This window comes from Rutidosis leptorrhynchoides, chromosome 1 (assembly GCF_046630445.1).
Source record: "Rutidosis leptorrhynchoides isolate AG116_Rl617_1_P2 chromosome 1, CSIRO_AGI_Rlap_v1, whole genome shotgun sequence".
In the NCBI taxonomy this organism is placed as follows: domain Eukaryota; kingdom Viridiplantae; phylum Streptophyta; class Magnoliopsida; order Asterales; family Asteraceae; genus Rutidosis; species Rutidosis leptorrhynchoides.
In genome coordinates, this window is record NC_092333.1 from 25,991,860 (window position 1) to 26,016,107 (window position 24,248).

A 24,248-nucleotide genomic window follows, 5' to 3' on the forward strand; every position below is an offset into this window, starting at 1 on the left:
TAGTAGGTTATCATTCTAATACAAGGTAATAATCATATTCAAACTTTGGTTCAATTTCTATAACTATAACAATCTTATTTCAAGTGATGATCTTACTTGAACTTGTTTTCGGGTCATGATTCTGCTTCAAGAACTTCGAGCCATCCAAGGATCCGTTGAAGCTAGATCCATTTTTCTCTTTTCCAGTAGGTTTATCCAAGGAACTTAAGGTAGTAATGATGTTCATAACATCATTCGATTCATACATATAAAGCTATCTTATTCGAAGGTTTAAACTTGTAATCACTAGAACATAGTTTAGTTAATTCTAAACTTGTTCGCAAACAAAAGTTAATCCTTCTAACTTGACCTTTAAAATCAACTAAATACATGTTCTATATCTATATTATATGCTAACCTAATGATTTAAAACCTGGAAACACGAAAAACACCGTAAAACCGGATTTACACCGTCGTAGTAACACCGCGGGCTGTTTTGGGTTAGTTAATTAAAAACTATGATAAACTTTGATTTAAAATTTGTTATTCTAAGAAAATGATTTTTATTATGAACATGAAACTATATCCAAAAATTATGGTTAAACTCAAAGTGGAAGTATGTTTTCTAAAATGGTCATCTAGACGTCGTTCTTTCGACTGAAATGACTACCTTTACAAAAATGACTTGTAACTTATTTTTCTGACTATAAACCTATACTTTTTCTGTTTAGATTCATAAAATAGAGTTCAATATGAAACCATAGCAATTTGATTCACTCAAAACGGATTTAAAATGAAGAAGTTATGGGTAAAACAAGATTGGATAATTTTTCTCATTTTAGCTACGTGAAAATTGGTAACAAATCTATTCCAACCATAACTTAATCAACTTGTATTGTATATTATGTAATCTTGAGATACCATAGACACGTATACAATATTTCGACCTATCATGTCGACACATCTATATATATTTCGGAACAACCATAGACACTCTATATGTGAATGTTGGAGTTAGCTATACAGGGTTGAGGTTGATTCCAAAATATATATAGTTTGAGTTGTGATCAATACTGAGATACGTATACACTGGGTCGTGGATTGATTCAAGATAATATTTATCGATTTATTTCTGTACATCTAACTGTGGACAACTAGTTGTAGGTTACTAACGAGGACAGCTGACTTAATAAACTTAAAACATCAAAATATATTAAAAGTGTCGTAAATATATTTTGAACATACTTTGATATATATGTATATATTGTTATAGGTTCGTGAATCAACCAGTGGCCAAGTCTTACTTCCCGACGAAGTAAAAATCTGTGAAAGTGAGTTATAGTCCCACTTTTAAAATCTAATATTTTTGGGATGAGAATACATGCAGGTTTTATAAATGATTTACAAAATAGACACAAGTACGTGAAACTACATTCTATGGTTGAATTATCGAAATTGAATATGCCCCTTTTTATTAAGTCTGGTAATCTAAGAATTAGGGAACAGACACCCTAATTGACGCGAATCCTAAAGATAGATCTATTGGGCCTAACAAACCCCATCCAAAGTACCGGATGCTTTAGTACTTCGAAATTTATATCATATCCGAAGGGTGTCCCGGAATGATGGGGATATTCTTATATATGCATCTTGTTAATGTCGGTTACCAGGTGTTCACCATATGAATGATTTTTATCTCTATGTATGGGATGTGTATTGAAATATGAAATCTTGTGGTCTATTATTATGATTTGATATATATAGGTTAAACCTATAACTCACCAACATTTTTGTTGACGTTTTAAGCATGTTTATTCTCATGTGATTATTAAGAGCTTCCGCTGTCACATACTTAAATAAGGACGAGATTTGGAGTCCATGCTTGTATGATATTGTGTAAAAACTGCATTCAAGAAACTTATTTTGTTGTAACATATTTGTATTGTAAACCATTATGTAATGGTCGTGTGTAAACATGATATTTTAGATTATCATTATTTGATAATCTACGTAAAGCTTTTTAAAACCTTTATCTATGAAATAAAGGTTATGGTTTGTTTTAAAAATGAATGCAGTCTTTGAAAAACGTATCACATAGAGGTCAAAACCTCGCAACGAAATCAATTAATATGGAACGTATTTAATCAATAAGAATGGGACATTTCAAAGTACGTGGCCGAGGAAGAGGACAAGGATATATAAAACATGGAGGTTATAGTTCTTACAGAAATGAAGAAAGAAGTCAAAATTTTCACCCGACAAGAGGACGCGGGAGAGGCTACACAAGTAGAAGGCCAAGGTGTGACAATTCTCAAACCAAATGCTATAATTGTCATAAATTTGGCCACTATGCTTCGGAATGCGAGAAGTCAAACAATTACGTGCAAGAAAGAGCAAATTTAGTGCAAGAAGATACCGAAGCCGTGAAAAACACTTTGTTACTAGCATGCAAAGGTGAAGATAACGGAGAATCAAATTTGTGGTATCTCGACACGGGTGCAAGCAACCATATGTGCGGTGACAAAAACATGTTTGTGGAGTTAGACGAGGTAATTAGTGGAAATATCACCTTCAGAGATTCCTATAAAGTCCCGGTTAAAGGCAAAGGTAAGATTCTCATCCGCTTGAAAAATGAAAGGCATCAATTTATCTCTAACGTGTATTATGTGCCCAATATGAAGACGAATATACTGAGTATTGGACAACTCTTGGAGAAAGGCTATGATATTAACATGATAAATCATACCCTTTCTTTAAGAGACCAAAAAGGAGGTTTGATTGATAAGGTGCCAATGTCAACGAATAGGATGTTCATGCTAAATATTCAACATGACATTCCAAGATGTTTAAAAGCATGTTTCAAAGATAATTATTGGCTTTGGCACATGAGATACGGGCACTTAAATTTTGGAGGCTTAAAATTATTATCAAGTAAAGGAATGGTGAAGGGTTTGCCTCCAATTAATCATCCGGATCAAATATGTGAGGGATGCCTTCTAGGAAAGCACTTCCGAAACAGTTTTCCAACAGAAGCTTCTAGTAGAGCGAAGAAACCTCTAGAACTTATTCACACGGATGTGTGTGGACCCATCAGCCCACCGTCTTTTGGTAAAAATAGATATTTTCTTCTGTTCATTGATGATTTTAGTCGAAAGACATGGGTCTATTTTCTAAAAGAGAAGTCGGAAGCTTTTGGAATGTTCAAGAAGTTTAAAGCATTTGTGGAGAATCAAAGTGGTCTCACCATAAAGGCGATGAGATCCGATCGTGGAGGAGAGTTCACATCCAAGGAATTCAAGGATTTTTGCGACAACAATGGGTTACGACGTCCTCTAACCCTTCCGTATTCACCTCAGCAAAATGGTGTTGCGGAAAGAAAAAACAGGACCATTCTATATATGGCTCGGAGTATGTTAAAGAGCAAAAGGATGCCTAAGGAGTTTTGGGCTGAGGCAGTGGATTGTGCGATCTATCTAGCAAATCGCTCGCCCACTAGAAGCGTCAAGAACAAAACGCCCATTGAAGCTTGGAGTGGAAGGAAGCCCGGCATCTCATACCTTCGAGTGTTCGGAAGTGTGGCATATGCTCATGTGCCAGATCAGAAGAGGACGAAGCTCGATGATAAAAGTGAGAAACTCATATTCGTGGGCTATGACTCAAGTTCGAAGGGTTACAAGTTATACAATCCCAAGACCGGTAAAGTAATCTCAAGTCGAGATGTGGTGTTCGATGAAGAAGCAACATGGGATTGGAATGTTCCCGAAGAGGAGAACTACGACTTTCTCCCTTATCCATTCGAAAGTACTGCAAGGAACGAAGAATATCTAGAAGTTCAAGAACCTTCTAGTACATCATCTCCTTACTCTCCACGTACTCCAACCACTACACCTAATGAAGTGACACCAACATCAGGAGGGGAATCAAGTAGGCTACAACATCACACAAGGAGCATTAGGAAGTTGTACGAGGTAACTCAACCTATGGAGGATCTATCATTGTTCCGCCTTCTTGCCGATTGTGAGCCAATAAGTTATGAAGAAGCAGCAAAAAGCCAAAAGTGGAAACGTGCCATGGACGAGGAGATTCAAGCAATCGAGAAGAATGATACGTGGGATCTTGCTACACTACCAAAAGGGCATAAGGCCATTGGTGTAAAGTGGGTGTACAAGGCCAAGAAGAATTCCAAAGGTGAAGTTGAAAGATATAAGGCAAGGTTGGTGGCGAAGGGATATAGTCAACGAGCCGGCATAGACTATGACGAGGTATTCGCTCCCGTCGCTCGTCTAGAAACTATAAGATTGATAATCTCACTTGCGGCTTAACATAATTGGAAGATTTATCAAATGGATGTCAAATCCGCGTTCCTTAATGGCCACTTAGAAGAAGAAGTCTATATAGAACAACCTTTGGGATACATCGTGAAAGGCCAAGATAATAAGGTGCTGAAATTGAAAAGGGCCTTATATGGGTTGAAGCAAGCGCCTCGAGCATGGAATAGCAGGATAGACAAGTATTTCCAACAGAATGGCTTTACAAAATGCCCACATGAACATGCTCTCTATACCAAAGTAAGCAAGGAAGGAGATGTTATGATTGTGTGCCTATATGTGGATGACTTGATATTCACTGGCAGTAATCCCAAAATGTTTGAGGAGTTCAAGAAAGCAATGGTTCGGGAGTTCAAGATGACCGACATTGGACTTATGGCTTACTATCTTGGGATCGCGGTAAAACAAAAGAAAGAAGGAATATTCATATCCCAAGAAGGATATGCGAATGAGGTGCTCAAGAAGTTTAAGATGAATGACTGCAAGTCAATGAACACACCGGTGGATTGCAATCTCAAATTGTCAAAAGATGATGAAGGATACTTGGTGGACCCAACAAAATACAAGAGTTTGGTTGGAAGTCTGAGGTACCTAACTTGCATGAGACCAGATATTCTCTACGGAGTTGGACTAGTAAGTCGATACATGGAAGCACCTACAATAAATCACTTGAAGGCGGCCAAGAGGATACTTCGCTACATCAAAGGTACGATTGACTATGGCCTGTTTTATTCGCCTTCTGATCACTTCAAGCTAGTTGGATACAGTGATAGTGATTGGGCTGGAGACATAGATGATCGTAAGAGTACGAGTGGTTTCGTGTTCTATATGGGTGATACGGCGTTCACATGGAGTTCGAAGAAGCAACCCACTGTGACTCTGTCAACGTGTGAAGCCGAGTTTGTAGCAGCAACATCGTGCACCTGTCATGCAATATGGCTCAGGAAGTTACTAAATCAGCTTAAGTTTTTCCAAAAGGAAGCTACAGAGATATATGTGGATAACAAGTCTGCGATTGCTCTAGCAAAGAATCCAGTCTTACATGATCGAAGTAAACACATCGATACAAAATACCATTACATAAGGGAGTGTGTTACAAATAAAGAGGTGCAGATAAAGTACGCGAAGTCACTTGACCAAGTTCCTGATATTTTCACAAAGCCCCTAAAACACGAGACATTTCAGAGATTACGGAATATGCTCGGAGTGACAAAATCAAGTTTAAGGGGGGCTGTTGGAAACTAAACTTGATTTTGGGCTATGGGTTTTGGATTTGGGCTTGCAAGTATCCAATTATTTTGGATCAAGATTGTAGCCCATTATCTAGAAACCTCATGGAATATGTAGTAGTCAAAGTGTATAGAAAAATCTTATAAAATATCTAAGTCTAGAATTATCAAGAGAATACTTAGGAAATATCTAGATATTAGTGGATGGTGAAGTGTTCTAGAGTAGTCCATTGTGTAGTATAAATAGAGGGCTTCACCCCTCATTGTAATCAAGCAAAGCAAAACAATAAGCAATAAAACAAAGTTTTCAAGATTAATCAAACTTCTAAATCATCAATCCTCTCTTCCACAAATAATATACATAACCTCCTATTTCTAACAGATTTCGGATACTTGCAAAAGACTAAAAACGATGGCATGTTTTCCATGCAATAAAACATGAAACCAACAAAAAAAGTCTACAAACAAAATTCAGAAAGGATTTGGTCCATATAGAACCAATCTAAACCAATTTATCGTTATTATTATAAGTATCACTAGCCATATCTCAAAATATAAACAACTAAGTGTTTACTTAAATAAGTTCGCCATAAACAAATTCTGAGGACAGCTCAATAGCAGTGTCGAAGCCCATCTCACCACCGTAAGTAACATCTGCAACTTTCAAGATTTTAGCTTTAAGACGAGGATCAAACATATCAGTCCGATTAAGCAGCCCAGTTATAAAACCAGGAGTGCCGGCAAGAATAAGTCCAGAAACATTCGGTTGACTAGTGACGGGATCAATGTATAACTATGTTGCTAGCTCTGCTGTCTTCTTCAGATAGTCGCGATATTTCTCCTTTTGAATATGTTCATACCTAAGAGCAGCTTGCCCTCCACGCACAAATTTGTGTGGTACATTAACCGTCAATTGGTGTAGCACTTCCTTGGTGGTTCCACTCAATGTCCCAAAAAGGCTCCCTTTATTGTCCATGACTACGAAACCAAGGATATTATAATCAACTATGTCCTCCCTGTTAAAAAAATAATAATAAATAAAAGATAATCTACTATATCAATGTACTCAAATAGGATCAATAGATACGGTCATCTATATATTAAACCCTATGAATATAAAATCAAATCCATGTAACATATAGATGTTACTGTATTAGTTTTGGCTGGAAACACATAAGAAACACTATCAAATATCTCTCGAATCTTATATATACATACACAAATGAGTCGTATTATTGCACCTGTCAAATACACTCTCAAAAAAGTGATAGCTTTTAAATTACGTGAACTTCTTATGTGGTTGCACCTGTCATCTATAATACATCTAACAGTTAATTGGCTATATAATTATAATGATTTGACTTAATTAACTAAACACATGCAAAACAACCAGTTCGATAAACTGTAAGTCACCAATATCACCAGATTCAAATCAAGTAACTCAATATGTTGCATATATTAACATGTAATTAGGAAGAAAAATCACAAAACGTGACGCAAAATTTGACGATGTAAAGCTAAGATACTAAATAGATACAGTTATCGACAGAGTAATTAAACCTTATGCATATAAAATTAAATGTATGTAACTTAAATTAGGTGAATAAATCTGAAGAGAGTACATGCTTACATGAAAAGCTGTAGGAAGATGATCGGCCGCAGGTAAAGAGTCAGACTTTACGGAATGCGGTGGACGTACGTAGAATAATAACCCCGTGGATTCTTGTATATTCAATATTTATAGAGCACGGTACATATGCTAGCTAAACCTAATGGCCCATTTATAAAATTGGATTGTGTCTTATTATAACCCAACTATATTATTCTAGTATTATTCTAGTTAAATTAAATGGGAGGTGAATAGGGCTCTAAACGAGCCAAGCCGAGTCCGAACACTGCCAGGCTCGAGCTCGGCTCGTTCGAGTTTCATAGAGCTCGAGCTCGGCTCATTTGATATTTTACAAGCTCGAGCCGACTATTATTCTGGTTAAATTAAATGGGAGGTGAATAAGGCTCTAAACGAGTCGAGCCCGAACACTGCCAGGCTCGAGCTCGGCTCGTTCGAGTTTCATAGAGCTCGAGTTCTGCTCGGTTCGAGCCTAATATATTAAGCTCAAGCTCTGCTCGTTTGATATTTTACAAGCTCGAGCTCGGCTCGAGCTCGACTCGTTAACGTATAATCTTATTATTTTCTGTTATATACATTTTTTTTTATTATAGAGCAAATGACCCGAAAAAGTAACCTAAGTTACCCAATTTGACAATCAAGATAACCCTAAACTTGTCTAAGCCCAAAAAAGGATGTCAATTTTATTTTTGCTCAAGAAAATGATTAAGATTTGAAAAGGTGTTAAATTGGAGTAATCTTCGTCAAACTGGTTAATGATAGTTAATCAAAAATACATGATTGGTCCCTGAAGTTTCTTAAAAATTGTACCCATCATCCTCTTCATCATCTTCATTCCCATTATTATTATCTTCATTTTCAGACTTAAACCCAGATGCAAATTAATAACCCAGCTGCTAGCTTAATACCTCTCGATTTGCAATCTTGAAAATTTTAAATCTGATAAATAGAACAATATAATCTTAAAGCTTTCAACTTTTTAAATTATACGAAATAGTATTTTCAAGTTCCCATGAAGCAAAAGGGAATTTTTTTTTTTTTTTTTTTCTTCATAAACCTACATAAGCATCAATAAAGGAACGTCAATCCATACAAAGCCTTTAATCCAGTCGAATTTACATAATTAAGGTTCCACTTTGGAGAAAATTATATATTTATATATGAATAATGAATTATTAAATTGACTTCCAATTACGACAGTTCAACTCCTCTCATATAGCTTAGCAGATCAATAATAAAAAGGTCAAATAAGCTAATTTAATTTGATATTTGAATCAAAAGAACCCTAAAATTGAAATAACAAGAGAACCTTAAATTATCATCACAAAGAAACTGACAACTAAACAGCTAATCAAGTAAAATTGAACATCTGAACTAGTCAAACAACCAGATCTAACAGAACCTTATAACAAATATATTATAAACACGCAAAATGAGTCAATGATAAAAAAAAAATCTGCGGTTTGACTAGTACAAGAACATACTATTCGGGATTCATATCCGTGTATAGAGTTGAGATCGATTAAATCAAAGATAGGCGGAGCGTTGTTAGTAAATGTTCGATCAAGCGGCGAGTCTGTTCACGAGTCGTGAAATGTGTGGGTCCTAGCTTTGGGCATGGGTAAAAGATTTGACCCGTAAAATAGTTTATGGTCTTTACGGGTAAAGAAATTTTTTGGTGAACTGGACACTTACGTGTCACTTGTCGTTGTGTTCAGAGGCAAAAGTAATGTAGATCGGGGGCAGATGACCCATTCAATTTCAAACTTTTAGTATAAAGATTTTTAATTTTTTCATTTTGACCATAATGAGTTTTTTTGCTCAAAAGGTGTTCATCATTTACCCCCAAACTCTATATATTAACCTTATTTTAACCTTATATATACTAAAAAGAGTGAGAAATAACCATTCAGTCTTGCCTGAGTAGCCACCGAATTGCCCAATGAAGCACACCACCCGGGTTCAATCTTTGGCTATGCCAAATTGTTCAAAAAGGGAGTGTGACTAGAGGGTGCGCATAATGCGCAATTCACCTGGTACCAGGTCTCGCGCTCGGGGGGCTTGATTACCCGAGGTTTTACCTTCTATGGAGGAACCAATGTGCTCGTTCATAGGAGGGTTTCCTCGCTTACCCAAAAAAAAAAAAAAAAAAGAGTGAGAAATTATGACGTTTTTGGTCCCCCATGTTTCCCAAACGACAACAAGCAACAAAGTTACAAAACACTCCATAAACAATGTTAAATATGTCAATTTTTCAGGGGTAAAAAGCATTTAATTATTATTTTATAAAAAAGACTTAAATAAACTTCACCTAAATTTTTAACGGGCCGTATCTTACCATCCGTTGCGAGTTAAATTTTTCTGACGTCACCGTTCAAATCGTAATAATTTTACGAACACAACGCAACTAAGTATACACGAAACGGGCGTTTTTTAAAAAAAAAAGGTGAAATATTTTGGGTTATCTATCGTACATATATATACACGCATAATAAACAAACCAAACTAACAACATCATATCGATAGTTTCGTCCCACTTTTTTATGCGATTATCTCGGCGTTAAAAACGCGTAGGTCATTAGGTATACTAGGTACTAATCACATATATCCAAATACACCCGTAGCAACGCGTTTTTAACCTTGTAAACACGTAACGCTACGTTAAATATACATACGCAACTCGAAAGGCTCTGCCACATCGGGCCGACCGATACGGATCTAGTTTGGACTAAAAACATAGGTATTTTACTCAAAAACTTAAATATTTTACCTTAAAAAAAGGTTGTTAAGGTTTTACAAAAAATTCGCCCGGTGAAAATAAAATCGTTTTTTTGGAAAACCGATCTGAAAAGCCGAAAATCGATTTTCTAAAAAACCAGTTTACAGAAAACCTTTTGTGCCTGACCTGTTCAACCGCCGCATCCACCGCGTCACCGCCGTCGTCGTAGGGTGTTTAAGCTATATATCTTCTATCTTTTCGTTTAATCTCTAAAGTTTGTATCTACAACCCTATATATATGTTTAAAACTAACATATATGTTCATCAACAGGAATTTAGGTCAGATATAATAATGAGTACTCAGATAGACAGCATACATCAAAGTGATTTTATGTTTTGTGAGTTTTGTGGAACCACGCGTTCTTTCGATTCCAGAAAATATGTTCGATGCCAACTTTGCAAATTCAAAAAGAAGATTAAAGGTTATATCTTTATCTATTTTTTACTTTTAACCCTTACTTTGAGTTTTGAAATTTATTTAATGTCTTAGTTGCTTATTACTTGATGAATTTCAAAACACTTTATTAAGCTGTCAGAGTGGTGCTTGTTTGAACAGATTTATTGTTAAGCTAGAAGAACTTAGAAATATGCAATTTAGGAATTAACATTAACATCTCTAATCATCGTGACTTGCCTTAATCAACTGTTAAACATAACTTGATATAATATTGAAATATTTGGGGCTTCAGATTGACATTTGTAACAATGATAAAGTAGGACCCAAGTAATTTTACGCGATGCGGGTTCTATCTGATTTTTGTAAAATAACTTGTTAAATAGATTCTATGGATTTGTCCCTTTAGACAACACCAGTGATCATATTTTGATTCCACTGCTTTTTGACTGTTAATGATCCGGTGTGATCCTACCCGAGTCCGAGAAAAACGAAGATAACCGTTAGTCAAAGATTTGTTCCACAAAAGCAGGAGAGCTGGGCTACTTTGTTAACGGTCACCCCATGACCCGATTTGTATGTTAGTACGTGGGTAGCATGGGAGAAAGAGTCTTTTGCAATTTTAATTATAAATAGGATTGTAAAAGAAAGTTTGGGATATGCCTCTAGTTACTAAAATTCCATATATGCTGTAACTTGAGAGAATTAATAAAAAAGAATACCCATTATCCCATCTTAGAGTTGTTCTCAATTTATCTTCTCTGTTCCATTTTCATTTCAATACGTACAAAAACTCCCAAATATATAACAAATTTAGTATCCTTGCAATATCGTTTTCTACATCAATATTGTAACGGATCAGTTAAACAACACACATATATAATTTATTTTATGTCTGCTAAAACTTAGCTCAAGTATGTCACCGAGCTCAACATAATGGTAATAGGGCCATTTTCCAATTTTTTTCAGTGTTTTTTTTAAGGCAAACTCACTCACACTTTACACGAATATTTACAATAATTCACGAAATATGTCCAAGACGGGACTTGAATCCTCAACCTCTTGATTAAATGTCACCACGATACTGCAAGGCCAATGGCCCTTTGGTAATAATTAAAGTGTCCTCGTATAGACATTAATCATGCTCTAAAAATAATAAGTGCCCTTATCTTTTTGTATCTTTAGGAGCAATTGTTGAGAATGTTTTTTGTTTTTTTCTTTCAACCTGCTATTCGCAATGTCACTCTGATACTGCTAGTAAAGATAAGAGACGAAATGTTATGTATGCGACTTGACACCAACGTCGGAAACATTATAAGCATTAATCCTATTCTTATTATATAGTGCTCTAGTTTTCAAATTTTATTTAAAGGCAAGTTGTTGGCATCAAACACTCTCATTTGCCACGCACGCGCTTTCGGGCGGAAACCCGAAACGCATTACAGGGATCCGAACCTTAAACCATCCCGAGGGGCAGGCGGGTCGGACATGGGTCTGAATACGGGTAGGTAAAACCTCCCCAGGGCAATCCGGCTTTCAGAAAATAAATCCCACGGATATTATTAAGGAGAGGGACTCGAACTTGAGACCTCCCCACCCCATCCCAATACACAAGTGTATTGGTATAAAAAACTTAGAATGATGCATTGGGACTGTTAGTTTTTTGAAACCATTTAATCAGTTAGAAACTTATCTATATCTAGTTCTTGTTCTGGAGAATTTATTGTTTTTTCTGTGTGTAGTTCATATATATTTTTTTTTATTTCTAATCATATATGCACCTCTTATCTGTTTCTTATCTGAAATTAGTCAAATTACTACAGAATCTATTAGAACTGAACAATGGCTATCTAGATGTTATCGAGTATTTTCACCACATTTCATACTATCTAGTGCATAAATAGGGAATCATAAAAGATAAGTAGCTGAAGTTTTCCATAAAGATCAAATCTTAATGCCCATGATCCTTTTCCTGATCCGCTTCCGATTAATGTTGCAAAACTCGCAATTACTCGGCGAGTACTTGGTCAAACTTGGTTAAACTTGGTCAGAATCGGTCAAAACTTTAACAAAATTCTGAATAATTCGTAAAATCGGTCAAATTTCAGTCAAACTCGGGATTACTTGAAAGGTCTAAATCAGTCGAAGTCAAACTTGGTCAACATTCGAGTACTCCCCGAGTTCCTGAGTTATCCCTAAATAATCCCGACCGAGTACTCCCAGGGTAGCAATGTTTGCAACCTGGCTTCCGGATTGACTCCAAAGAAACGGGACACATTATCCTAAAGACCATGACAACCAACTGAAGGATCAAAATCATTAATTACGCAATTTCCTCCATGGAATATTTTTATGATTACTTTTTGTTGGAGGTTTTACTAAAATTCTTTCGTGTAGGGTAAAATAATCGATAGCCGGATAAATCACTGAATCGTGGTATCACTTTCCGAAAGTAATTATTCGACCCTTATAGCCTGGGTTACACGAATATCACTTTGGGATAAGACAGAGATTAAATTCTTGTTTTGGCAGAAACAAGAATTCCTTTTGCAGAAGAATATTTTGGTGTTCGTAACTTGTGTATATTTCTCATGCATATTGGTTAATATATTTATATACACCCTTAATCATGAAAGAGTCTTTTATTAAAATCAATTGGCCGATTGATTAATAAAAGTATCTTCTATAATATTCAAAAGTGGCTACAGGAAGAATATTTCTTCCATCATTAAAGTAAAAGTTATTACTTTTACAATAAACAAATATTATCATTTCTATCATTAAAGTAAAAGTTGTTACTTTTACAATAAACAAATATTATATTTTACAACTATCAAAGCATGAGTGATCACTTTATAATAAACAAGTATTATTCCTTCAACCACTAAAGTAAAAGTGGGTGCAAGAATAATTCTTCCGTAATCACTCAAATTGTGTTAAGTGTTTTCTTACTGCTGTCTCTTAAGAACCAGCACTGCAAAAGGACCAGCAGCGCAAAAATCAGCAAACAGGACCAGCAGCGCAAAAGTCAGCATACAGGACCAGCAGCGCAAAAGTCAGCATACAGGACCAGCAGCGCAGAGGAACCAGCAAACAGGACCAGCTGCGCAGAACAACCAGCACAGGGACCAGCTGCGCAGAACAACCAGCACAGGGACCAGCTGCGCAGAACAACCAGCACAGGGACCAGCTGCGCAAAACAACCAGCACAGGGACCAGCTGCGCAGAACAACCAGCACAGGGACCAGCAATGCAGAACAACCAGTACAAGGACCAGCAATGCAGAACAACCAGCACAAAACACTTAGCCAAATTTCAGCTTACTAAGAAAACTTAGTACTGAAAACACTTAGTCAAATTTTAGGTAGACCAAGTCATGATAGTAAATAATGGAAAACCACTTTTGGGTTCGGGTAATCTATCACTTAATGGGTGTACACTCCGTACCTCCAAACCCATTTACAAGTGTAGATTAAAACCCAAAATTACACTAAATTTACAACAATCCTCCCCAATTTAGTGCAATTCGTTTCATGAGAATTAAACAAATTAAAACAAAACTCATGCATAAATGAAAATATCTTGAAGATTGAATTTTCACCTTAGTACATTACACATTTCAAATATTCGAGAATCGGGGTGTTCTAAGAATTGAACCCTTCAACCCATTTGAATAACTGAAAATAACATACACATAAGTTTTCAAATACTCTAAAGCTATCCTGACACTTTACAAGCCATGTGTCCATATCCATTCATGAATGTATCTAAAGCAAAAGTCCAAGCTTTGTTGAAGCGGCAAAACTTCACATTCACATAGGTAGTTCATTTCAGTCATGCACCTGCTATTGCACTTTTTCAAATAAACCATTAAGAAGCTAAACTTCATCCTCACCTTCAACAGGTCCGAGTACATACCTTACCTTGGGATGATACAAAATTTTGTACTCCAAATTTCTAAGTATAAGCCTTCCACATTGAATTCAACTTCTAATTTTCATCAGAAGGGAATTGGGTATCTTATAATTAGAAATTTATGTGGACTTTAAACCCATCCCCACAGCAGACTTGTTCACCAAGTCTCTTGCCAATCCCTTCGTCAAGTGATCAGCTAAATTCTGTTGTGACCTCACGAACACTATAGAAATCACCCCATTCATGATGAGTTCACGAATCATGCTATGTCTGACACCTAAGTGTCTAGACTTTCCATTGTACATCTGGCTATAAGCCTTTGCCAATGTCGCAGCACTATCACAATGGATAGACATGGGTGCTATAGGTTTAGGCCATAATGGTATCTCATGGATCAAGTTTCTAAGCCATTCTGCTTCTTTACCAGCAGCAGCTAAAGCAACAAACTCAGATTCCATCGTTGAGTTGGTAATACATGTCTGCTTCTTAGAAGCCCATGAAATAGCACCTCCCCCAAGCAAGAACACCCAACCACTCGTTGAAGAATGATCTTCAATATTGGTTATCCAACTCGCATCAGAATATCCTTCTATTACCGAAGGAAACCCATTATAAGATAAACTATAGTCCATAGTTTTCTTCAAGTACTTCAGTACCCGCCTAATTGCTTGCCAGTGATGAGTACTAGGATTACTAGTATATCTACTCAGTTTTCCCACAGCAAAAGCAATATCCGGCCTTGTACAAGTCATGGCGTACATCAAACAGCCAATCACCTGAGAATACTCAAGTTGTGATACAGCTTCACCTTGATTAGGCATAAGCTTCTCACTTGGATCAACAGGGGTACTCACAGGATTACATTCAAAGCAATTGAACTTTTTCAACACCTTCTCAATATAATGAGATTGACAAATCGAAATTCCTTTGCTTTCACGTTTGATCCTAATGCCAAGGATAACGTCAGCCTCCCCCATATCTTTCATGGAGAATTTTGATGACAAAAATTCTTTTGTTAAATCAACCTGACTTTGGTCAGTCCCAAAGATTAACATGTCATCAACATATAGACAAATTATAACTCCTTTACCAGAATCATCAAATTTACTATATACACATTTATCTGCTTGGTTTAATTTAAAACCACTAGATAAAATCACTTCATCAAACTTTTGATGCCATTGCTTAGGTGCTTGTTTCAAACCATATAAGGATTTCACAAGTTTGCACACCTTGCCTTCATTTCCTGGCATGACAAAGCCCTGAGGTTGGTTCATATAAACCTCCTCATCCAATTCACCATTCAAGAATGCTGTCTTCACATCCATCTGGTGAATAACTAGATTGTGAATCGTAGCCAAAGCAATCAGCAGTCTAATGGTAGTGATACGTGCCACGGGAGCATAAGTATCAAAATAGTCAATTCCAGACTTTTGTCTAAAGCCTTGAATGACTAACCTTGCCTTGAACTTTTCAATAGTTCCATCCACCTTCATCTTCTTTTTGAAAATCCATTTGCAACCCAAAGGTTTGCAACCAGGAGGTAGATCAGCTAACACCCAAGTGTTATTGCCCATGATAGAATCTATCTCATCATTAATTGCCTCTTTCCAGAATGCAACATCCTGAGACCTCATTGCTTCATCATATGTTTTAGGATCATCATCAACATTGAAACAATACGAATATTGGGTAGAAACATCATCCCTAGAACCTTCAACTAAGTATAGTTGAAAATCTGGTCCAAATGATTTAGGTTTCCTTTTTCTTTTGCTTTTTCGAAGCTCAAGTGACTGATCAACAGCCTTTTCAGAGACTTCATCATTACAATCCTTATTGATTCCATTGTTACTTGGAATCATATCCTTTGGTCTAGGTATAGATGAAAATCGATTTTCATCAAAGATTGCATCCCTTGAATCAATCACAGAATTGATTGAGACAAACTCATTAGGCTCTATTACATAGAACCTATATGCCTTGGAATGTTCAACATATCCAACAAATATGCAATCTATACCTCTTTCACCTAAACTTTTCTTCTTGGGATCAGGTAGTCTTACAACCGCCCTACAGCCCCATACCCGAAGATAATTCAAGTTAGGTTTCCTTTTATTCCAAAGTTCATAAGGTGTAATCTTGTTTCTTTTGTTAGGAACTCTATTAAGCAAATAACAAGCTGTTAACATAGCTTCCCCCCAAAATCCTTCACTTAAACCCGAATAGGATAACATGGAATTAACCATTTCCTTAAGGACCCTATTCTTCCTTTCAGATATACCATTTTGTTGTGGAGTATAAGGAGCTGTGGTCTCATGGATAATACCAACGGATTGGAAATACGATTGGTCAATGTATTCACCTCCCCTATCCGTTCTAAGTCTTTTAATCAAAGCCTTTTGTTGTAATTCTACTTCAGTTTTAAATATTTTAAATTTATCTAATGCTTCATCCTTAGTATGTAACAAATAAACATAGCAAAATCTAGAAGCATCATCAATAAAAGTCACAAAATATTTCTTGTTCCCTAAAGTAGGAGTAGCATGCAAATCACATAAATCACTATGTATTAATTCCAAAATTTCAGTATCACGATGTACATTTTGAAATGGTTTCTTAGTGATCTTTGTTAACATACACGTTTTACACTTTTCATTGTTCATGTCAAAGGCCGGTATTAATCCATCTTTAGACATATCTTGCATTCTTTTAAAGTGTATATGTCCTAGTCTAGCATGCCAAAGTGTAGAATTATTTATGCTAGAAGTAGATATAAAAGCAAAATTAACATTCAAGTGATTAATGTTAAGTCTAAACATTCTATTGCATAAATAACCAAAACCAACAAACATACCATGTTTTGACAAAACAAACTTATCAGATTCAATCACTTGTTTATAACCACAACAATTTAACACACTACCGGAAACCAAATTTTTTCTTATTTGTGGTACATGCAAAACATCAAACAAACAAATAGTTTTTCCAGAACTAAAACACAAATCCACACTTCCACGTCCATGAACAGAGGCTGTTGACTCATTTCCCATATGAAGAATTGATCCATCAGTCACGGACTCGTAAGTCTTGAACCAAAATCTATCCTTGCATACATGGGTGGTGGCTCCCGAGTCAACCCACCACGCGACATCATCATCCTGCACAAAATAAGCCTCAGATATATATGAAACATAATAATTCTCATTTGAATTATTAAATATATTCTGACCTTTCGAGTTGTGGTTGTTTAAACCATTTCCCGAACCGCTTGTGCTAGATCCTTTGGCATTATTATTACCAAAAATAACCTTGCAATCCTTTTTCATGTGTCCAGTTTTACCACACTTCCAACAAGTCAATTTAGACTTCTTGTTCGGATTAGCCTTGTTATAACCTTGATGTTTACGTTTGCCCTTTTTGTCATTATTACTAGTGAACTTTTTATGTTCCACCATATTGACAACAGACGTACCAGCAACTTCGTTGCTCTTTGGCTTGTCATTATCCTGCAACCTGAGGGATTCCTCAATACGCAGATGACTACCCAACTCAACAAGAGTTAACTCCTCCTTCTTATGTTTCAAAGAATGTTTAAATTCTTTCCAAGATGGAGGTAGTTTATCAATTATGCTTGAGACTTGAATAGACTCATCCATGTTCATCTTATGTTGTGTGAATTGACCAAGTATACGAATGAGCTCATTGTATTGTTCCAAGACTGGTCTAGAATCGACCATCTTGTAATTATTAAAATTACTCACAAGGAACTTTTTACTAGAAGCATCCTCAGACATATACTTGGTTTCTAAACAGTCCCATAGTTCTTTAGAAGATTCAACATTTAGGTAAATATCAAAAAGGGAATCAGCCATACCATTGAGGATTAAACCTCTAGCGATGTAGTCATCGTTCTCCCACTTGCACCTTTTCCGAATTTGTTCAATAGTGGCATCATCACCATGATCTTCGGGAATTGGTGTGCTGAGTACGTACACCACACTCATGCTGCTCAGAAAGAAGTGCATCTTCTTTTGCCATCTCCTAAAATCAATTCCCTCAAACTTATCAAGTTTGGAGAAATTCGTCGTCATGTGTTTCATCGTAGCCGCCATCGATTATAACAGATAATTACTTTCGATTGTTGGAGGTTTTACTAAAATTCTTTCGTGTAGGGTAAAATAATCGATAGCCGGATAAATCACTGAATCGTGGTATCACTTTCCGAAAGTAATTATTCGACCCTTATAGCCTGGGTTACACGAATATCACTTTGGGATAAGACAGAGATTAAATTCTTGTTTTGGCAGAAACAAGAATTCCTTTTGCAGAAGAATATTTTGGTGTTCGTAACTTGTGTATATTTCTCATGCATATTGGTTAATATATTTATATACACCCTTAATCATGAAAGAGTCTTTTATTAAAATCAATTGGCCGATTGATTAATAAAAGTATCTTCTATAATATTCAAAAGTGGCTACAGGAAGAATATTTCTTCCATCATTAAAGTAAAAGTTATTACTTTTACAATAAACAAATATTATCATTTCTATCATTAAAGTAAAAGTTGTTACTTTTACAATAAACAAATATTATATTTTACAACTATCAAAGCATGAGTGATCACTTTATAATAAACAAGTATTATTCCTTCAACCACTAAAGTAAAAGTGGGTGCAAGAATAATTCTTCCGTAATCACTCAAATTGTGTTAAGTGTTTTCTTACTGCTGTCTCTTAAGAACCAGCACTGCAAAAGGACCAGCAGCGCAAAAATCAGCAAACAGGACCAGCAGCGCAAAAGTCAGCATACAGGACCAGCAGCGCAAAAGTCAGCATACAGGACCAGCAGCGCAGAGGAACCAGCAAACAGGACCAGCTGCGCAGAACAACCAGCACAGGGACCAGCTGCGCAGAACAACCAGCACAGGGACCAGCTGCGCAGAACAACCAGCACAGGGACCAGCTGCGCAAAACAACCAGCACAGGGACCAGCTGCGCAGAACAACCAGCACAGGGACCAGCAATGCAGAACAACCAGTACAAGGACCAGCAATGCAGAACAACCAGCACAAAACACTTAGCCAAATTTCAGCTTACTAAGAAAACTTAGTACTGAAAACACTTAGTCAAATTTTAGGTAGACCAAGTCATGATAGTAAATAATGGAAAACCACTTTTGGGTTCGGGTAATCTATCACTTAATGGGTGTACACTCCGTACCTCCAAACCCATTTACAAGTGTAGATTAAAACCCAAAATTACACTAAATTTACAACACTTTTGAGTTTTGATATTATATAACTTACCTTAGAACCTAACGTTAATTTAATTCAGAAATTGCTGGGAAGGAAATAAAATACACTGTGAGCGAAGAGGTATGTACATATACTTTGCTTCCCTTAAAAAAGTTTCGGATTGTTTAAAAGCGTAACTTCACTGGCTTACTGCTAATGAAAGAACAAGAAACTTTGCATATCCACTTTAACACAAGTTGTATTTATTTAAGTTGGTTTTTAAGTTGCATGTCATAAATTTTAATCGTCCCTTCATTGCAGCAAATTAGAAGAGAATTGGGATTGTCATCAATCGAGGTTTCTGGAGAAAGTTCAAGATCAATGGTATATATATGTTTTCTCATTACATAATTTACATGTTTCAAAAAGTAGCGAAATTATTTTAACTTTTTATCTTGGCTGCTCTTTTCTTAACAGGACTATAATGTAAGATGTCCGAAGTGCTCAAACAAGGGAGTATATTATCACACACAACAGGTACTCTAAAACAACTCTCACTTTACCATTTTCTTGCATCATTATCGTGCATCATATACTTATCCATTACTATTACTATACATGATTGATGATTGATTGTGTGTTTAATTATATATGAACAGACCAGATCTGCTGATGAAGGTCAGACCATGTTTTACAATTGTCCCAACTGTGGATACAACTTCACTGATAATACATGAATGGTTAATTTACCAACCATCCCTTTCACTTTTTAATCGCCATTATCACCCTTCCATATGACTCTGTTGATTGAGTCAGATCTTGAATTAATGGCATCAGAATGCTAATCTTTTTGTAGATTTTTACTATGTTGTTTCTCTTTATGTGGCGGTTTTGTAGTTGGGCTCTGAGTTGATTTGTTTCTTTATAGTGATATAGTGAATCATGATAGAAATATTATCTATATCATTCAAGTTTATGAGTTATGACTATCTAATTAAAATTTGATATCGATAATAATGACAAATTAATAATTCAAAAATTCCGAATTATAACAAGCGTAGTCCCTCACTCGTTAGAATCCCTCATTCGTCTACAGTTTTAATTTCTTTTATATACGCAAAAAGGTGAAAATCCATGAACAACTAATCTGATTAAACAACATAAATTCAAAATTATATTACATACGTACACACAAATTCACGTAGGGGTTTGGTGGGTTCTCTCTGACTTGTCTCACTGTTCAGATCATCTGTATCTTTTCATCCCTCACCATTTTCTTGTTTCATCTCTTTTACAATCAACTAAGTTTCAACAACACTAGATCACATTTACTTTACCCTTTCTCTCTTTCCGTAATCTCAAACATTTTGTAGATCTATGGTTTTCTCACCTTGCAACCGCCACCGTCTTCTTATGCTCCTCATTTCTCCGGAGCTCCTTCCACTTGCTGGTTTGTAAGTCCTTGAACGTTCCCCTCTCCGACCACCGGCATCTCACTGGTGGTCCGGTCATTTGTTTTTTCTTTTTGTACGTTGGTTAATATATTACATCCTCTCTTTCTCCCATTCCGACTTCCTGCTCTTCTGCCATGCTGCTCCACCCACTTTCCGGCAAACAGGCGGCGATTCAGTGCGTGTACTCACCGGATATGTAAACTGGGTTTTGTTGCGGGGTAGTTGTGGTGGTTGTCCTCCAGTTTGGGAAGGTTGGTTGGCATGTGGTTTTATGATCATTCTTACCTCAGTGTCGCCTCTCTCCAAGGTGGTTGTAGGCTGCGAGTTCCATTCGGAACTCTACGGCCATCATGATCGGGTGATGATTTTTTTTTGAGGTTGATGGTTTGCGTGGCCAGAGGGTTGTGATAACAATGTCACCGGATTTTCTTCCTCTGACGGCTGCAGACGGCTGTTAGTGACGGCTGGCGGTAGCCGGCGGCTGTTTGGAGGTTGTGGTTAGTCACTGGCTTTCCGTTGATGGTTGTTGGTTTTGTAGTGTCCGAGGACAATAGCTGATGGTTGCTACTGGCGCGCCATGGATGCTGCTGGTGGCGGCCGGTGGCAGCTGGAAGGTGCTGATTGCGACTAACGATTGTTGGCAGATGTTGGTGGATGGCCGTGCCGGGATTGTGGTTGTGTAGAAAACTAAAAAAAAATTTGGCGAATTCGGACTTGATCTCTTCATGGTCCGTCTTAGCGGATGATTCTTTTTGGTTGTTGCACGAACGATCTCGTTCATTCCATTTGTCCCGTAGTTGTGTCTACGTAGGTGGGTTTGATGTCGTTGTTGGCGTAGTTGACTTGCTCAGCTTTGGAAAATTAGGTCTCGGGATTAGTGTTATTGGGCCCGGTGGACGTGGCTGATGTGCGACTTTCGAAGAGTGTAGGTGTGATGACTCGAAAATTTCTGACCAAATTTAAACTTAATCATTAACGTTTCCGATACGATAAGCAAAGTCTATGAAGTTGAATCTCAAAATTTTGAATTATTCAATTACCCTTCGATTGTTCTCAACGATTCGCGAACAATTATATGTAAATAGGTACATATACTATAACTTGAAAACGTAGCAAAGTGTTATGAAAACGATACTGTGCATTAACCTTATTGGTTTGACTATCTGATTGATATATTTAAATACAGATTTAAAAGATTATGCCAAACGATTGAATTAAAAAAATATTTATTGAGACCCTTAAGGATTATAATATTACTACGGGTTTCTGTTGTGAGGTCCACGTTGATTTGGGAAATCATTCATTTTTAACGATATTTGAAATAAATGGTAAGTGTTTGTTTAAATAACGTAATTTGGATACATACAATAACAAGGAATATTAACTGTTGGAATTAGATATATGAATAAATTGCGAGATGTATTTTAAAACGTGTTTATTAATGTTGAAAATATATATTTAACAATACGATAAAATATAATATTAACTTGGTCATAAAAACGAATTGTTATTATATATATATTAACACATAACGAGACAATGATTTATAGAAGTAAATGACCAAAATACTCAAACGTATAAGTTATATTTCGAGTGGTATAGTTTATGGATAATTTAAGACTATATTTTGATAAAGGTATAATTCGCGAAATGTAAAGTACCAGTTTTCTCAGTATACGAAAGGACGTTCGAAAAACCGGAACAGGTACATAAGTCGAGTAATGACGTACGACTTATCAGAACAAAAATTACAAGTCAACTATGCATGTGAATTTAATATAATATATAATTAATTATATAAATTAAATATATTATATATATAATATAAAATTATGTCGACAAACAAGAAGTTAAAAATTTGTGAGCTGTCCCAGGGTGCCATGCGATCACATGGCCTTGAAGCACAAATCTCATGCGATCGCATGGGGTGCTTTTTCAGGAAAGGTTCTATAAATTGATCGAGTTCTGGCTTAATTCATACACACACATATTTATCTATATTACTCCGTATTATATTTATTTATTTATTTATTTATTATTATTATTATTATTATTATTATTATTATTATTATTATATTATTATTATTATTATTATTATTATTATTAAGATTAATATTATTATTATTAATCTTATTATTATTAGTAGTAGTAGTATTATACATAAAATACTACGACGAGGTTATGAACGTGTCGCTTTCAAAATGGTTTTCGAGCGGGATAAAGCTAAGGAAATTATGAGTTATAGCTATGAAGGTTATGGGTATGATTCGAGGGTTTTGCTCGTGAGTCAAACTAGTGTTTATCATCTCCGTTACGTTTACGTACTTTCCTACAATATTGAATCTCAATACTGATACGTAAGCACTCATATCTTATCTTTTATATATTAATTATGTATCCATGTCTAGTGCTCGAGTATATATATTTATATATGCTTGTATGCTAAATTTCGTCGTTAAACAGTTTATAATGAATCACTAATTAAATACATATATTACTGGTAAAAGGTATATGATATACATGTTTTTGGAAAGCTGGCGAAAAATCAAATTTTTTTCATTTAGATATCGAATAATTTCGATGAACGAATCAAAAGATATGGTCAACTGAATTATAATTGACGTTAATTGAAATTGCTTTTGAATCTGCAATTAAGATTTAAACAACTTGTTTACGAGATTGATAAAATGGATTTTTGAATATTACCAACCGAGTAAATGAATCCTTATACGTGAGTAGAGACTTTTACGCTAAATTGAATTGTTCATCATTACCTCTAGATGCTAAGTACATGATTGAGTTAGCTAATGGTAAACTAATTAAAGCCGATAAAATTTGCCGTGATTGTAAAATAAATTTAGCCGAAGAAATATTTAAGATTGATTTGATACCCGTAGAATTAGGAAGTTTTGATGTAATAGTCGGCATGGACTGGATGTCCAAAATAGGAGCTGAAGTTGTGTGTGCAAGAAGGCAATTCGCATTCCTCGTAAGGATAAAACGCCAGTAATGATTTATGGAGAGAAGGGTAACTCAAAGCTAAAACTCATTAGTTGTTTGAAAGCTCAAAAGTGCTTGAAGAAAGGGTGTTATGCTATCTTAGCACATGTTAATAAAGTCGAAACGAAGGAAAAAGTGAAGAGCATCAATGGCGTGCCTGTGGCAAGAGATTTTCCTGAAGTCTTTCCGGAAGAGTTGTCGGGATTACCTCCATTTAGATCTGTAGAATTTCAAATAGATCTAGTACCAGGAGCTGCACCAGTGGCTCGTGCTCCATATAGACTTGCACCATCTGATTTAAAAGAAC

General features: G+C 35.9%; 2 protein-coding genes across 2 annotated transcripts; one reads left to right on the top strand and one right to left on the bottom strand.

Annotated features, from left to right (window-relative positions):
- Positions 1 to 6,110: 6,110 nt before the first annotated feature.
- Positions 6,111 to 6,512, bottom strand: LOC139849428 (eukaryotic peptide chain release factor subunit 1-1-like). The gene is made up of 2 exons (XM_071839106.1): positions 6,397 to 6,512; positions 6,111 to 6,306 (listed from the first exon to the last, which is right to left on the bottom strand). Exons 1-2 carry the CDS (start codon positions 6,510 to 6,512, stop codon positions 6,111 to 6,113), a joined length of 312 nt encoding a protein of 103 aa, XP_071695207.1.
- Positions 6,513 to 9,986: 3,474 nt separating this feature from the next.
- LOC139857885 (uncharacterized) lies at positions 9,987 to 20,281 on the top strand. Its single transcript, XM_071846739.1, has 6 exons — positions 9,987 to 10,119; positions 10,212 to 10,364; positions 19,588 to 19,628; positions 19,809 to 19,871; positions 19,965 to 20,024; positions 20,147 to 20,281. Exons 2-6 carry the CDS (start codon positions 10,235 to 10,237, stop codon positions 20,222 to 20,224), a joined length of 372 nt encoding a protein of 123 aa, XP_071702840.1. The 5' UTR covers positions 9,987 to 10,119; positions 10,212 to 10,234; the 3' UTR covers positions 20,225 to 20,281.
- The last annotated feature ends 3,967 nt before the right edge of the window (positions 20,282 to 24,248 follow it).

What these genes read in the sequence shown, in the direction of transcription:
- LOC139849428 (XM_071839106.1), bottom strand. Translation starts at nt 6,512, where the DNA reads ATGGACAATAAAGGGAGCCTTTTTGGGACATTGAGTGGAACCACCAAG. An exon ending in GGAGGGCAAGCTGCTCTTAG is followed by an intron (nt 6,307 to 6,396) that starts GTATGAACATAT and finishes TCCCGTCACTAG; the next exon opens with TCAACCGAATGTTTCTGGAC.
- LOC139857885 (XM_071846739.1), top strand. Translation starts at nt 10,235, where the DNA reads ATGAGTACTCAGATAGACAGCATACATCAAAGTGATTTTATGTTTTGT. An exon ending in AATACACTGTGAGCGAAGAG is followed by an intron (nt 19,629 to 19,808) that starts GTATGTACATAT and finishes CCTTCATTGCAG; the next exon opens with CAAATTAGAAGAGAATTGGG. An exon ending in GAGAAAGTTCAAGATCAATG is followed by an intron (nt 19,872 to 19,964) that starts GTATATATATGT and finishes TTTTCTTAACAG; the next exon opens with GACTATAATGTAAGATGTCC.